The following is a 14,314-nucleotide window of genomic DNA, read 5'->3' as shown; positions in this document are numbered from 1 at the left end:
ACTGGTATCTTCCACTGTTACTTTTTATTTTTTCCTTTAACAGGAGACATATTTGTGGAAATAGCATTTGGAGTCCCACTCCTCCTCTTATCCGTGACCATGGGCTAATTATTTATCTGGGCTTTAGTTTCTCCATCATTACAACAAAGAGATGTCCTGTCCTTTTCCACCCTATTCTAAAATTGTGTAACTTTTTTTTTTTTTTTTTTTTTTTTGAGACAGTGTCTCACTGTGTCGCCCAGGCTGGAGTGCAGTGGCGTGATCTCAGTTTACTGCAACCCAGCCACCTCCTTGGTTCAAGTGAGTCTCCTGCCTGAGCCTCCCGAGTAGCTGGGATTACAGGTGTGCACCATGACACCGGCTAATTTTTGTATTTTTAGTAGAGACAGGGTTGCACCATTTTGGCCAGGCTGGTTTCGAACTCCTGACCTCATGTTACGCCATGTTGCCCAGGTTGGTCTCGAACTCCTGGTCTTAAGTGATTCTCCCACCTCGACCTCCCAGAGTGCTGGGATTATAAGTGAGAGCCACCAAACCCAACCCTCTGCATGTTTTAATATTTATGCCACTAAGTATAAGGACACTAATAATACTTTGTGCTCACAGTGATGTTTACTGTGCAAACATGACCAATCAACAGTAAGGAAAACTCCTTTGGTAGTTTGTGGCTTGTATATATAACACCGAAAGGACTCTGATATATTTTCCTCTCAATAAAGAGAAATTAATTGATTTTTCCTGATGACTCAGGTGCGTAGTGATATGCTCGCCCTTGTATGAAGATGATTCTGTGGTTTCCTCTCCTTTGGCTATCACTTCTGTTCATTAGTCAATAGTTCCCTCCTATTTGCTGCACTGTGAAAAAGCAAATTGGAAACCAGATGACCAAATTTATAAGGTTAATAACTTTTTTTTTTTTCCCTGAGATGGACTTTTGCTCTGTTACCCAGGATGGAGTGCAGTGGTGCGATCTTGGCTCACTGCAACCTCTGCCTCCAGGGTTCAAGCAATTCTCCTGCCTCAGCCTCCTGAGTAGCTAGGATTATAGGTGCCGGCCACCACACCCGGCTAATTTTTGTATTTTTAGTAGAGATGAGGTTTTACCATGTTGGACAGGCTGGTCTCGAACTCCTGACCTCGTGATCCACCTGCCTCAGCCTCCCAAAGTGCTGGGATTACAGGTGTGAGCCACGGGGTCCCGCAGGTTAATAACTTTTAAAATTGCAGTAAGCTTGAACCCAAGGATAGATCTCTACTTCTTGAAGCTTTGTACAAGTATTTTTCTTGGTGCTTGAAAGCTCTTTGTTGGTAGATTTGTGTTCATGTTTTACATGTTTGGTTGAGGCTACCATATCTGGTCCCTATGTTCATGAAATGTTACTAAGTTCTGGATCATTTGAATGTTTTTTAAAATTATTATTTTATTTTTTGAGACGGAGTTTCACTCTTGTTGCCCAGGCTGGAGTGCCATGGTATGATCTCGGCTCACTGCAACCGCTGCTTCCCAGGTTCAAGTGGGACTATAGGCGCCGGCCACCACACCCAGCTAATTTTTTGTATTTTTAGTTAAGACAGGGTTTCACCCTGTTGGCCAGGCTAGTCTCGAACTCCTGATCTCAAGTGATCCACCCGCCTCGGCCTCCCAAAGTGCTGGGATTACAGGTGTGGGTGTGGGCCACCACACTTAGCCTTTTTCTTTTTTTTTTGAGACAGGGTCTCACTTTGTCACCCATTGGAGTGCAGTGGTATGATCATAGCTTACTGTAATCTTGAATTCCCGGGTTGAAGCGATTCTCCCACCTCAGCCTTCCATGTAGCTGGGACCACAGGTATGAGCCACTGCACTCCGCCCCTTTTCATAGTTTCAAGTCTTATAAAAAGTTACTTTGTGCACAGGTTGCTTTTACTCAGATTGTTGATGACAAATCTTTTGCCCAAACCAGAGTAAGTTACATCCATGCTAACCTAGAAAAAATCGGCTTTGGTAAGAACCTCTGATGTTTAAGTTTCCTTCATGAGGCAGTGTGTTTAATCTTAAAAAACGTCATTGGTAGATTTCTCTGTCATATAAACAAGAATCCTATAACTAAAACCTAGGAAGGTATTTTCGTACAGTACTGTTTACATATTGGTCCATTTGTTTTGATTTTTCTACCTGTAAGCATGATTTCTATCTTTAATGTCTTTCATTACGTAATGTTTTAATGTAATACATTATGGGTGTATTGAGGCACATATCCATGATAATTTATTGTGCTGCTTCAAGTGTTTATTTAGTAGAGCAGTTCTGCTTTCTGGGAATCCTTCAGATGCTGTTAAAATTCATTGACCCTCATGTGTAAACAAGTTGGTTATCGTGTTGCCGTTTACGTACAATTCTTACCTAATTTCTCTCTTCCTTCCTTGTAGAACTGTTTAGGGGAGCAAGAGACCTTTCCTCTTAACATCTCACACAGAATTCCATTCTGCTTTTATTGCCTAGCACAGGGGTCAGCAAATTACCTCCCGTAGGCCATATCTAACGCACCACCAGTTTTTCTATGGTGTGTGAGGCAAGAATGGTTTTTATGGCATTAAATGGTTGACACAAAAGTAAAAATAGTATTTTGTGATATGAAAATCATTTGAAATTTAAATTTCATGTCCATAAATAGGGTTTTATTGGGATATAGCCATGGTCTATGGCTGCTTCCTCTGCCATAAAGACGGAGTTGAGTAGTTGCAAAAGAAACCACATCACCTACTGAGCAGCCCTTTACAGAGAAATTTTGCTGCCTTCTGGCCTAGCTGGTTGTTTGCCGCGGTGCCATCCCTTCTTTTCCTTTTCCCTGTACTCCAAAATCCTCTTGGCTGGTTTTTTAGAGAAATGTAAGCTTTCTTCTACTTGGAATTTATTTAATGATAGATCCCATAAACCAAAGCATGGATGGATCTCTCAGTTGAGTTAGAGGTATCTGATCAAGCCTGGGACATTCTATTCCTAGTACTAACTATTCTCAATCCTATTTTTATGTACTGAAAATACTAATTATTGCCAATTATAAGATTAAAATATTTGCAGTTGATTAGTTTTTATTTAGCCTAGTTCTCTAGTTCAAATGCCTAATGAGTTACGCTGTATTAATCTGTTGTGTTGTGAAACTTATGTTATCTGTCATTACAAGGCAGAACTAGACCTTCTGTTTCAGTAGCCAGAAATCACTTTTTTGTTTGATCTTTTTAAAACAGAAAAAAAAAAAATCACTTTAGATTTCTCTTAAAGCTAAAGGTGAGGGTTGTATAGGGTAAGAACAATCATCGTGCTTCAGGGTTATAAAACACTTCAACCTCTTTGGAATTTTTATAAGTACTGCCACCTCTGCTTCATTGGAATTGATTAGTACCTTGAAGGTGATAATATGCTTTCTCAATTCAAGACACTTCTAATTGTGAGAGGGGCACTAATTCCTTGAGACCCGAGGACAACAGGTATAAACTGGGCCTGTCCTGACAGAATCAGGATTATTAGGTCCCCCTAACTTTAGTAAGTGGCAAGCTTCTGCTGTTTTTTTTTGTTGTTGTTTTGTTTTTTTGAGATGGAGTCTCGCTCTTTCGCCAGGCTGGAGTGCAGTGGTGTGATCTCTGCCTCCTGGGTTCAAGCGATTCTCCTGCCTCAGCCTCCCGAGTAGCTGGGACTACAGGCATCCGCCACCATGCCCAGCTAATTTTTGTGTAGTACAGATGGGGTTTCACCATGTTGGCCAGGATGGTCTCGATCTCTTGACCTCATGGTCTGCCCGCCTTGGCCTCCCAAAGTGCTGAGATTACAGGCGTGAGCCACCGCACCCAGCTTTTCTGCTTTTTTAACATGCCACCTCAGAATTATTTGTCCCAACCAGAAGATAGAGGTAATAATGAATTTAGCCTAGATAAAAATCTGTCAAACTCAGATTCTTTCTAAATGTAAATACAAAATGGCATCCCTGTTTTAGTAACTAGGTTTTTTTTTTCCTTCATAATTTAGAAACACAAATGGCCATTTACTTTGGTCATAATACAACTGTCGTATATTAAACTTCTATTCAAATATGTAGGTTTTGTTTTGTTTTTGAGATGGAGTCTAGCCCTATTATTGCCCAGGCTGGAGTGCAGTGGTGTGATTTTGGCTCACTGCAACCTCCACCTCCAGGGTTCAAGTGATTCTCCTGTCTGAGCCTCCTGAGTAGCTGGGATTACAGGCGCCCACCACCATGCCTGGCTAATTTTTGTACTTTTAGTAGAGACGGCGTTTCACCATGTTGGCCAGGCTGGTCCTGAACTCCTGACCTCAAGTGATCCACCTGCCTCGACCTCCCAAAGTGCTGGGATTACAAGTGTGAGCCACCTCGCCTGGCCCAAACATGTAGGTTAAAGGTTTTATATTTACTTACTTTAGATACTGACCACATACAACAGATTATTCAAGAGTCATGTAGAAAAATGAGGTCCAAAACAAACTTTATTTACATAGAGACAATAAGGATCTCAATAACTCAAATACTGAATAATTAAGCTGTAGGTTGACTAGAAGTCCGTGATTCACCAATCCTGTTTTATGGAAGTAGTATAAAACTACATTTGTTATTTTCCCTCAGTTCTCTGGTATTCTTGAAGCTTGAAAGATTCAGAACACTTTAATGGTAACTTGTTGAACAGCAATAGAAATGAGATGATGTACTTAAAAGTCAGTCTCTCACAAAAAAGACGTTATATCCGAGTTCTGTTAAAGCCCCAGTCAGCAAGGCCCATAAAGGAATGAAGACATAGGATAGATTCATGGTAGTAAACTGTTCCAGTTTAGCACAGAGTGCGAGGCAGAAGGCTAATTTAAGTAACATTGCAATGAGGTACCAGGCTTTTTTTTTAATATTGTGTGATCCATGTCGAGGGTCAAAGCCAGACTTACACCGCCCAGCCATTTTCACAATCAGCATGACAAGAAGGATAGTATCAAATATCCAGACTGGAATAAATATGAGGAACCAGTTCCAAGGTGCCTTCTCATCCAGTTTCAACACCAACATGATCAAGAAGAGTAATGTGAAAAGCCAGGTGAGTAGTACTCTCTGAGCCAAGGACATTCTCATTTAAACAGTTTAAAGAGGCTGTTGCAGGATCGAAAAAAAGGAAATACACCCTAAGAGAAGGAGAAAAAGTCAAGATTGTTTTGATACCAGAAAAAAAGTATCACTTCCATTCCTAGTGAACAAAACTGGTTCTTTCCCAACTGACTTCCTAATTTTGAAAACATTCTACTATTCTTCCTTACAAATCCTCTAAAACTTAGTGATCATTGACATTATATCCACCATTCCTTACAGCCCATGACAAAATACAATTTTTAGTATATCCACTGTATAAGCTCTATTCAAAATGTCAGGTGATTCCTTTTCAATGCTATCACTCGAGTCCAGGCACTTACAACTTTATTCTTGCACCGCAAAGATGTTCTTCATCTTCCTATACATTTGCAAATCTGTAATTTTTCATTCAGTTTCAAGGGGTACAAAGAAAAAAGCATTCAAAGTAGTGAAAAAGGGAAAGGTGGGTATCAAGCTGAGAAGAGTTTTAAAAGAAGGGAATGGGAAGGGTGCGCGACTCACGCCAGTAATCCCAGTACTTGGGTAGGAGAAGGTGGGCCTATCACTTGAGCCCAAGAGCTCCACGCCAGCCAGGGCAATATAGCGAAACCCTGTCTCTACAAAAAATAAAAAAATTGGCAAGGCGTGATGGTATGCACCTTGTAGTCGCAGCTACTGAGAGGCTAAAGTGGGAGGATTGCTTGAGTCCAGGAAGTCGAGGCTGTAGTGAGTGACCCGTGAGATCGTGCCACTACACTCCAGCCTGGGCAACAGAGTGAGATCCTGTCTCAATCAATCCATCCATCAATAAAAGGAGGGAACGATTAATAAAAATTACAAGAATATAAAGTAGAATTAACATTTTAGTGGCTGGAGGCAGTGGCTCATGCCCATAGTCCTAACCCTTTGGGAGTCCAAGCAAGGCAGGTGCATCTCTTGAGTCCAGGAGTTCACGACTAGTCTGGGCAACATGGTGAAACCCCGTCTCTACTAAAAATACAAAAAATTAGGTGCAGTAGCACGTGCCTGTATTCCCTCCTACTCGTGATGCTGAAGTGGGAGAATCACCTGAACCCGGGAAGTCAAGGCTGCAGTGAGCCATGTTGCTCACTGCACTCCAGCCTAGGCGATGGGAGTGAGACCACTGTCTAAAAAAAAAAAAATTGTAAAGAGGTTGTTAGGCTATATAATATAAAAGGCATTGGTAACACTGGATTTTCACATAGTCTGAAACTTATATTCTTAAATTCTCACTTATTTTCTCATAAAAATTCTTACAAATATCTTCTTGATATAATAGATTTTTTCCTTTTAACAATACTCTCACTGATTTGTGGAGATATATATATATATAAAACTACTTGTTATCCATTCAATAATCAGGACCACCTAATAACTTTTGATGTTTTGTGATTATTAGATGCTAAATTTTGGGGGCTATTTCTTATATCACTATTCTGCCTCACTGATCCATATGTTTCTCTTTTGCACTAATACTGTATGACTTACTGTTGCTCTAGGAATGTATTAATATCTGGAAGACCTAGTATCTACTAGCTGTTCTCTTTTCTAGAATCTTTTTTTCTTTTTTTTTTCTTTTTTGAGATGGAGTCTCACTCTGTCACTCAGGCTGGAGTGCAGTAGCACGATCTCGGGTCACTGCAGCCTCTGCCTCTCGGGTTCAAGTGATCCTCCCACTTCAGTTTCCCAAGTAGCTGGGGTTTCACCATGTTGGCCACGCTGATCTCGAACTCCTGATCTCAAGTGATCCACCCACCTCAGCCTCCCAAAGTGTTGAGATTACAGGTGTGAGCCATCATGCCGGCTTCTTTTCTAGAATATTTTCTATTTTGTCCTTACAGTTTTTCAATGCTAAAATTGCTAAGCTGATTCTTAAAAACTTAGAATTTTGATTGTGAATGCATAAAACTTAGGGATAGCATTTATTTTATTTAATCTTCACATATAGGTTTATGATATGTTCCTCTACTTAAGTTTTTTATACCAACCTTTATGACCATTTGGAAAAAGGATAAGTAGAATGGGAAATCAGAAGCCAGACTATATGCAGTTAACAGAAGATCAAGAAATGGAAACAATTGAGAACACTTTATTCCTTTGAGGCATTTGGAGAAGAGAAAATGAAAGATAGGGTATATGAAACTGAAAGAAGAAATTTTCAGGAAAGGAAGAATTTATGACTACAAACAGAGAAATAAGCCAATGGGGAATGGCCCTGAAGATGAGAGAGGATACTTGATGGAAAGAGAAAAAGATCAGAAGGTGCTACCCATAGGAACAAAAGCATGCGTGGTAGGAGGAAAGATGCAGGAAGATAATAGAGAAAAGGTGAAGAAACTGGCTAATTGAGCCAAATACCCTAGATTAGCGTGCTCAATTATGTTTTAGAACTAACTTTGATGTACTGTGCAACATCTATACTACTTTAAATAGTGGATGGCTATCACGGTGCAAGAGGACACATCTGTTCTATTTCAACAGTTAAGTATGAGTCTCCTAACTCACCTCGTTTCCCTTATACCCATCTAGTGGCACTTAAACTTGTTTACTTAATTGGCACAGGCTTCATACTGCAGTACTTTTGCTCCTAAGGAGGCATTTTTCTGTGTTGGTTTCCTTTCCCGGCCAGAGGCTGCCATATAGTGGGATGTGGGACTGAATTTGGAAGCAGGGTTGGATGGGTGTGTGTTGATTAATAACCATGGATGGATTTCATCCTGTAAATTGCACAATCCCCATCTCCAATCTATCTGGCCGTTTTTGTGAACCTCTGAAAAACGGTTTACGATTATACATTTGCTTAAACCTAACTGTTCCATCTGCCATCGGATAAGACAAGCTTCATTTTTTTCTTATATTTGGCTGCACTCACCACAGGTGCTTTAAGGCTGGAGGTGAAAGGATGCAAGTAACAATCTTATCGTGCCTACAAGATTTATAATGTGGGATGTAACAAAATTCTGTTATGTTCTTGCACGAAAATACCCTCAGTGGGGAAGCACTGCTGATACTTAAATGACGATTGAAGGATTGTACGCTTGTAGGCTGAGCTACAACGATGACATACGATCCCAGTTTTACATTTACGTCTTCATCAATTTGGGCAGTCGTTATGTTTCCTACTATTCTCTCCACATGAAAGGGGGAGGTGCGTACTCCAAAAATGTGCTCAACTAAAATGTTTCCCATTTAAGGTGGCTATTTCCTGCACTAGGAAGACACTTAAATATTTGTTAATGATTCCTTATTCATTTTTAAAACCTTCGGAGTGACCCCGTTATGGAAATATATAGAGCCCCACCCACATCGCCCGCGGGTGGGTATCAGCCCCCATTTCCCTTCTCTCGCCACTGCCAGTACTCTACCAAGTGAACCTGCCTCATCCCAAAGATAATTTTGCTTCATGAGTCCACATATTTATTCTTCATAATGAGTCGCTTTTGAAAAGCCTTGCAGCAACGGCCTTGCCAAAGGAACAGCGTTCTGCTTACAACTTAGCTTATCTGGGGGCCTACTTGCCCCTGGAACTTCAGGACGCTCCTAAACTATACTTGCCCTTCTGCAAACACCGACAGTCGGCTCGCGGCGCCCCACCCGGACGCTCCCCTTTTATGGGCTGTGGGCCCAGCACACGTTGGAGTTTACCACGGTTCCTGCTGGATGCGCACAGAAGCCCTGGAGCCAAGCAGGCGTGTGCGCGTTTGGGGCTGGCTGTGTGATGGGTTGGGGGTCGGCCGCACAGCCCACGGAAGCATCAGGAGACCAGCGCCGGTCTACCGTGCGGGCTAGGGCAGAGCCCCAGACTCACCTGGCAGCGCCACCGGCCGGAGAGCGGAGAGGGACGCGAAGATCAGGAAATTCGCCAGTTTGGATGCTTGTCCTTTTCCGCACTTTTCCCCCCATTAAATCCAGAACCCGTCACATGATAATTAAGAAAAAAATTCAGTTCCGCCTCCCCAAAACACTGCGTTATAGGATCTCTCAGTCCTACCTCAGTGCCGCGCCCACATCCGGGGCTGGTTCTCACCGCCCCTGAGCCTATCCTATAGGTAGGGAGGACGCCAATCTGGATTCAGAGGTCCCTTTTCCGCGGTAATTGGACCATTTGTCCTCCGGTGTAAACCAACCGACTTTCCTAACTTTCGGGTTGGACAGAAAGGCGGCAATAAAAAGCCCCATTGGTCCCGCCTCTCTACTGTCACGGGTTAGGAGGGAAATCAGTCCAAGTTCAGCCTGGAGTTTCCGTGCTCCCATTGGGCCCACAGATGTTAATCAGAGCAGCCGGCGCTCAGCTCCGCCCTCTCGGGACGCCCCGCCCCTCCTCCCATCCTCCCTGCCCGCGCGCAGTGACTGCAGGCTCCGGCGCAAAATCCTGCGGGAGAGGGGGTGGGGCAACGCTCTGGAGGCAGCGCGCCCGCCGGCAGCCTCGTTGTGGCTCCTCGGGCTCTGTCGGCGGCGGCGCTAGCCTCGGAGTCTCCCGCGCGCACCTCAGCCGCCTCCTAGCGGCGCGGCGCCCGCTCCTACGGTAAGAGCGGCATCACCTCCGCGCTCGGGTGGGCCGTGTGGAGGTCGTCGAGTTCTGACACAATCTCGAGGATGGATCGGGACGAGGGAGGATAGCGGTCGTCGGGATGGAGGTGGGGGCTCCGGGGCCAGCGCGTCGCCCTCCGCCGCCGGCGTCTTTCCCGGCAGTCTCCCGTACCTGAGGGCCGGAGTCAGCCGCGACCCCCTCCTATCAGTCGGCTGGTGGCGGAGGCTCAGCCGCCTTCCCCCCGAGCTCGCGCGGTCCTCAAGCCTTGATGGTGACGGGCCGAACCCCAGCACCGCCACCCGCCCCTCGGGCCCCGCTCCCAGGCCCCTGTCCTTTGCTTCCTTCCCTTAGCGCTGTGCTGAGGGGACGTCGGGTCCTGGAAGGGCGTTCAGGGGTCTCGGGTGGCTAGCCCGGCGGGCAGGGAGAGGTCAGCTAGCGGCCGGAGGAGCGGGCTCGGGGAGGGGGGGGGGCGGCGGCTCGCGCGCTGGCGGAGGTGGAAGGAGGGTCGCTGCCCTGCCCCCTCTGAGCAGGCGGCAGTCGAGTTTTCCGATCCCAACACGGCGGAGAGGGTGCTGAGATGCTAGGCATGGGCCTTAAGGGGTAGTTCCCGTCTGGAAACAATACCGTGCTCCAACAGCATGCTTCGGTTTTTCTTATTTTTATCTGCCCAGTGTTGACAGCCAGCATTCTGGTATTGTCCTTCGAGTCATGGCTTTCTAACTCAGCACCTCCTTGTGTAACTTCAGGGATCATTCTGTCACTAATCTGTCACCCTTTTTATTTTTAGCGTGGCAAAAACAAGGAACTGCCTTATACTAACCTGTGCAGGATCTGGAACAATTTATTAATCTCAGTGCGTACTTTACATGCCAAGTAATTTTGAAATTCATGGTGAATATTAAATATTTTGTAGTTTTCGGTTACTTTCTTTGTGTATAGTATATCCTCCTTGCTTTGAGACTACTTTTTAGGTGTGATACTTTAATCTTACAGTTTTTGGTTAGCTTTTGCCATTTTAAAACGTTTTTTTCATTTTTTTTCCTCCAAGACTTTGGCTAGAGACTTAGTATTTGATCTTGTTTTCAGGTATTTTTGTAAAGTTTGTTTTCTTTCAAACTGGGCTTTTTTCACCGTATTTTTAATACTGGAAGGGGAATTCTGAGAGTCTGGAAACTGCGCACTTTAGCCTAAAGAGCCACAAAACAGTATAACAATTTGAAATCCTAACTTGGATATGGTGTATGGACTGCAAATTTTAAGAGAAGGAAATGGATATGCCTTATCAGTTGCAGTGGCTCAACCTCCATAACCTAGAGGAGAGGAATCTGGAGGTCTGGGGAGAATGAGCCGTGTCTGGGGCCAGAAACAAAGTGGTTCCAGGAAATTTTTTTGCTCCAGAAATAGCCTGCCTCCCACACAGACTAGCTGTCTGAATGCATCTGATAGTTTTAGGTTAGGTGTTAGTGAGGTGGAGAGTTTTCGTGTTCTAATTTTGACCACTTTCTGGTGGAGCATGAAAATGTGGTGAGTAAACAAGTATAGTATACAATAGGGGCACTCTTGCATAGTCAAGCCTCCAAGAGTAAACTTTCTTTGAGCCCAAACTGGCACTGGACAGTTGGCCTTAAAAATAAGGTGACCCACCCAGTTTTTAAACCATGAACCTTTTTTGGCTGGTCCATTTAATGCAGAATTGCAAGGAATTTGTAACGAAAAAAACCTTCACTAAAATGAAGAGAATTTAGGGTGTCATGTGGATAAAATGAGACTTGAAATAGTTGGACTACTTGTATATTATTTAATCATTTTAGTCCTGTGAGATGGGTACTGATTACTGTCATTTTATAGATGAGCAAACCAAGACTTAGTTAACTAATTTGTTCAAGATTTCTTCACTAATGAGTCAGTAGAGGTGAGATTTACACCTATACACTCTGATTCCAAAGCCTACATTCCAAGCCATTATACTTTATTACCACAGTAAAATTGGATTCTTGGAGACTTTATAGTAGGAGACTACTCAGTGGAAAATAATGCTGCAAAACCGTAAATTGAATCCACTATTGTACATAGTAACACTTTGAGATCATTGTATAATAGGCACTATTGGATTTTGCTGAAGATAAAGGGATGGAGTTACCTTCTCTGTGTTTGAGGAGCATCCATTTGATGGGAGAGATAGGTATTTGAACAAACTATGATAATACAATACGATATATACAGATTCAGCATCTGTAAACTGAAAATCTGAAATGCTGTAAAATCTGAAACCTTTTGAGTGTCAAGATGTTGCCACAAGACACTTGACTTCATATGACAGGTTACAGTCAAAATACAGTCAAGCCGGGCGCGGTGGCTCACGCCTGTAATCCCAGCACTTTGGGAGGCCAAGGAGGGTGGAGCACCTGAGGTCAGGAGTTCAAGGCCAGCCTGACCAATATGATGAAACCCCGTCTCTGTTGAAAATACAAAAAAAATTAGCCGGGCGTGGTGGCATGCACCTGTAGTCCCAGCTACTCCGGAGGCTGAGACAGAAGACTCACTTGAATCCAGGAAGTGGAGGTTGCAGTGAGCCGAGATTGTGCCACTGCACTCCAGCCTGAGTGACAGAGCAAGACACCATCTCAAAATAAAAAATAAAAAAAGTCAAAACTTTGTTTCATGCACAGAATTATTTTAAAATGTTATATAAAATTACCTTCGGGCTATGTGTATAAGGTGTAAATGAAACATAAATGAATTTTGTGTTTATACTTGGGTCCCATCTCTAAGATATCTCTTTATGTATATGCAAATATTCCAAAATCCAAAATGCTTGTGGTCCCAATAATTCTTGAGACAAGAATTCAGTTAAAGTATAGACAGTCTGGATTTGAATTCCTGGAACATAATACCAAACCTCTTTTAGCATCAGTTCCCTTATCTGTTTAATGGAAAGGATAATACTTCAAAGACGATATTAAGCCTTAAATAAAATATATAAAGTACTGGCACATGGAAAGCAGTGAATAAAAAAGAAACAATAATTTTAAGAGAGAACTAGTTGGGTTTCAGGGGAGCTAACACTGAAGCCTTAAAGGTCTGAAGGTGGTATTTGTAGGTGGGGAAGGAGGGCATTCCATGCAGAACAGGAAGAGGCAGAGTCTCAGAACAGAAATGTGGATTGCTGAGGGAATGGTAAGTAATTGTAGCTTTGTATAAAATGTATGTGTGAAGGCCAGGTTTAAGTGATAATGGTATGTAAATGTGATTGGACAAAGTGAGTACTACCCAATTTTGATAATTGGAAATTGCATACTTAGATACTAAAATTACAGGAAAACCTCAGCAGTTTGTCCATTATTACATGTTTATTTAATATTTACCTTCCAATACTTATTTTCCCAGTTCAAAGTAAGACTCGAAGAATTCCAAAGTGACGGTTGCCATCCTTTAACCCCTTTACCTAGTCTGTAACCACCTGGAGTCATTATTGCAAACACCCCTTTGCATATTTTGACTGTCTTTTCTTAACCCCTACTTGATATATGATAGTGGGCCAGAATTTTTTTTATTTTGAGACAGAGTCTCATTCTGTCTTCCAGGTTGGAGTAGAAGTGCGATCACTGTAAAACCTTGAACTGTCAGGCTCAGGCAATCGTGTTGCCTCAGTCTCCTGAGCAGCTACACCTGCAGGCATGCACCACTGTGTCCAGCTAATTTTTTAATTTTTATTTTTTTGTAGATACAGGGTCTTGCTATGTTGGGCAGGCTAGAGACCTCAAGCGATTTTCCCACCTTGGCCTCCCAAAGTCTTGGGATTACACATGTGAGCCTCCACACCTGGCCAGGGTGTTTTAAATTGGGACTGCCCTTGAAAATCTGAGAAAGTCTCATGCTTCTGTCTTCTCAGATTAATACCGAACCATAAATACATTAAATTTACAAATCTGAAACATCACTTGATGACCAGAATCATGTGAAAGTGGAAAATATTAAGTGACATTTAGGAAAACTGCATTTTTAGTCCACCTTGTTAGTCTCATGAAAATTGCTAATGTGACACAAAATATAGAAGTGAGTTTTCAGATGAGAACAACTGACTGCTTCCTAGAACAGGTAGTTGTAGAGCACTAGGAATGAAAATATGCTGGATTTTATTCTGGGTACCGAACAGGAACTGGGGCAGGAAATAGCTGTGGCTGAACCACTACCTGATAATAATCATAACATGATTAAATTTGACATTTAAGGAGAGGAAGTAAAGGGAAAAGTGCATAGTGTGCAGCTTTCCAGTTGCAAAAACAGTTCAAGAAAGGGGCTGTTCAAAGTATATCTACAGCAATTTTAAAGACATGTAGTTGTTGCATGAATGAAAGTACTTTTGTAAGACCTTCTGTATAGGATTTGTTACAGATAGCAAAAAATGTATGAAACTTAGGTGGCACGGGTTTTGGTGCTCTATAGACCTAGGTTCAAGGCCTGATACTGACATCACTGGTTGTGTGACATTGGACTCCTTATGTAATATTTTTGAGGTTCAGTTTTATTTATTCACCAAATGGAGTTACCTACTTTCTGAGATTTTAAGAATTAAATGAGATAATAATGTATGTAAAGCACTTAACATATTCTTGGTTTATAAGACTAGCTCAAAAAGTGGTTGCTGCAATTATTTGACTAA

The 14,314-nt window shown here is 42.7% G+C and overlaps 2 protein-coding genes across 13 annotated transcripts in view; one reads left to right on the top strand and one right to left on the bottom strand.

Annotated features, from left to right (window-relative positions):
- Positions 1-4,446: 4,446 nt before the first annotated feature.
- Positions 4,447-9,249, bottom strand: TMEM60 (transmembrane protein 60). Of its 2 annotated transcripts, none has more exons than NM_001193703.1 (2): positions 8,929-9,105; positions 4,447-5,155 (listed from the first exon to the last, which is right to left on the bottom strand). In NM_001193703.1, the coding sequence occupies exon 2, from the start codon at positions 5,103-5,105 to the stop codon at positions 4,704-4,706; it is 402 nt and encodes a 133-aa protein (NP_001180632.1). In that variant the 5' UTR covers positions 5,106-5,155; positions 8,929-9,105; the 3' UTR covers positions 4,447-4,703. The 2 variants fall into 2 exon arrangements, with proteins under 2 accessions (NP_001180632.1, XP_014989541.1); XM_015134055.3 differs by lacking the exon at positions 8,929-9,105 and adding an exon at positions 9,112-9,249 and having other exon boundaries at positions 4,460-5,155.
- A 299-nt stretch (positions 9,250-9,548) lies between these two features.
- Positions 9,549-14,314, top strand: part of PHTF2 (putative homeodomain transcription factor 2) — a 159,056-nt gene continuing 154,290 nt past the window's right edge. For 6 of the 11 annotated variants that reach the window (XM_077994534.1, XM_028844775.2, XM_077994533.1 and 3 more), the window contains exon 1: positions 9,549-9,645. The gene's annotated coding sequence lies outside the window, so the exon portion shown is untranslated. Of the gene's footprint in view, positions 9,758-10,438; positions 10,505-14,314 lie in introns of all 11 variants that reach the window. The other 5 variants (XM_077994529.1, XM_077994530.1, XM_028844768.2 and 2 more) reach the window with 2 other exon arrangements.

This window comes from Macaca mulatta, chromosome 3 (assembly GCF_049350105.2).
Source record: "Macaca mulatta isolate MMU2019108-1 chromosome 3, T2T-MMU8v2.0, whole genome shotgun sequence".
Taxonomy (NCBI): domain Eukaryota; kingdom Metazoa; phylum Chordata; class Mammalia; order Primates; family Cercopithecidae; genus Macaca; species Macaca mulatta.
The sequence above is the reverse complement of the archived record's forward strand: the minus strand, read 5'-3'. Positions and strand labels throughout refer to the sequence as shown.

Excerpts from the sequence above, each read along its gene's own strand:
- TMEM60 (XM_015134055.3), bottom strand. The coding sequence starts at position 5,105 with ATGAGAATGTCCTTGGCTCAGAGAGTACTACTCACCTGGCTTTTCACA.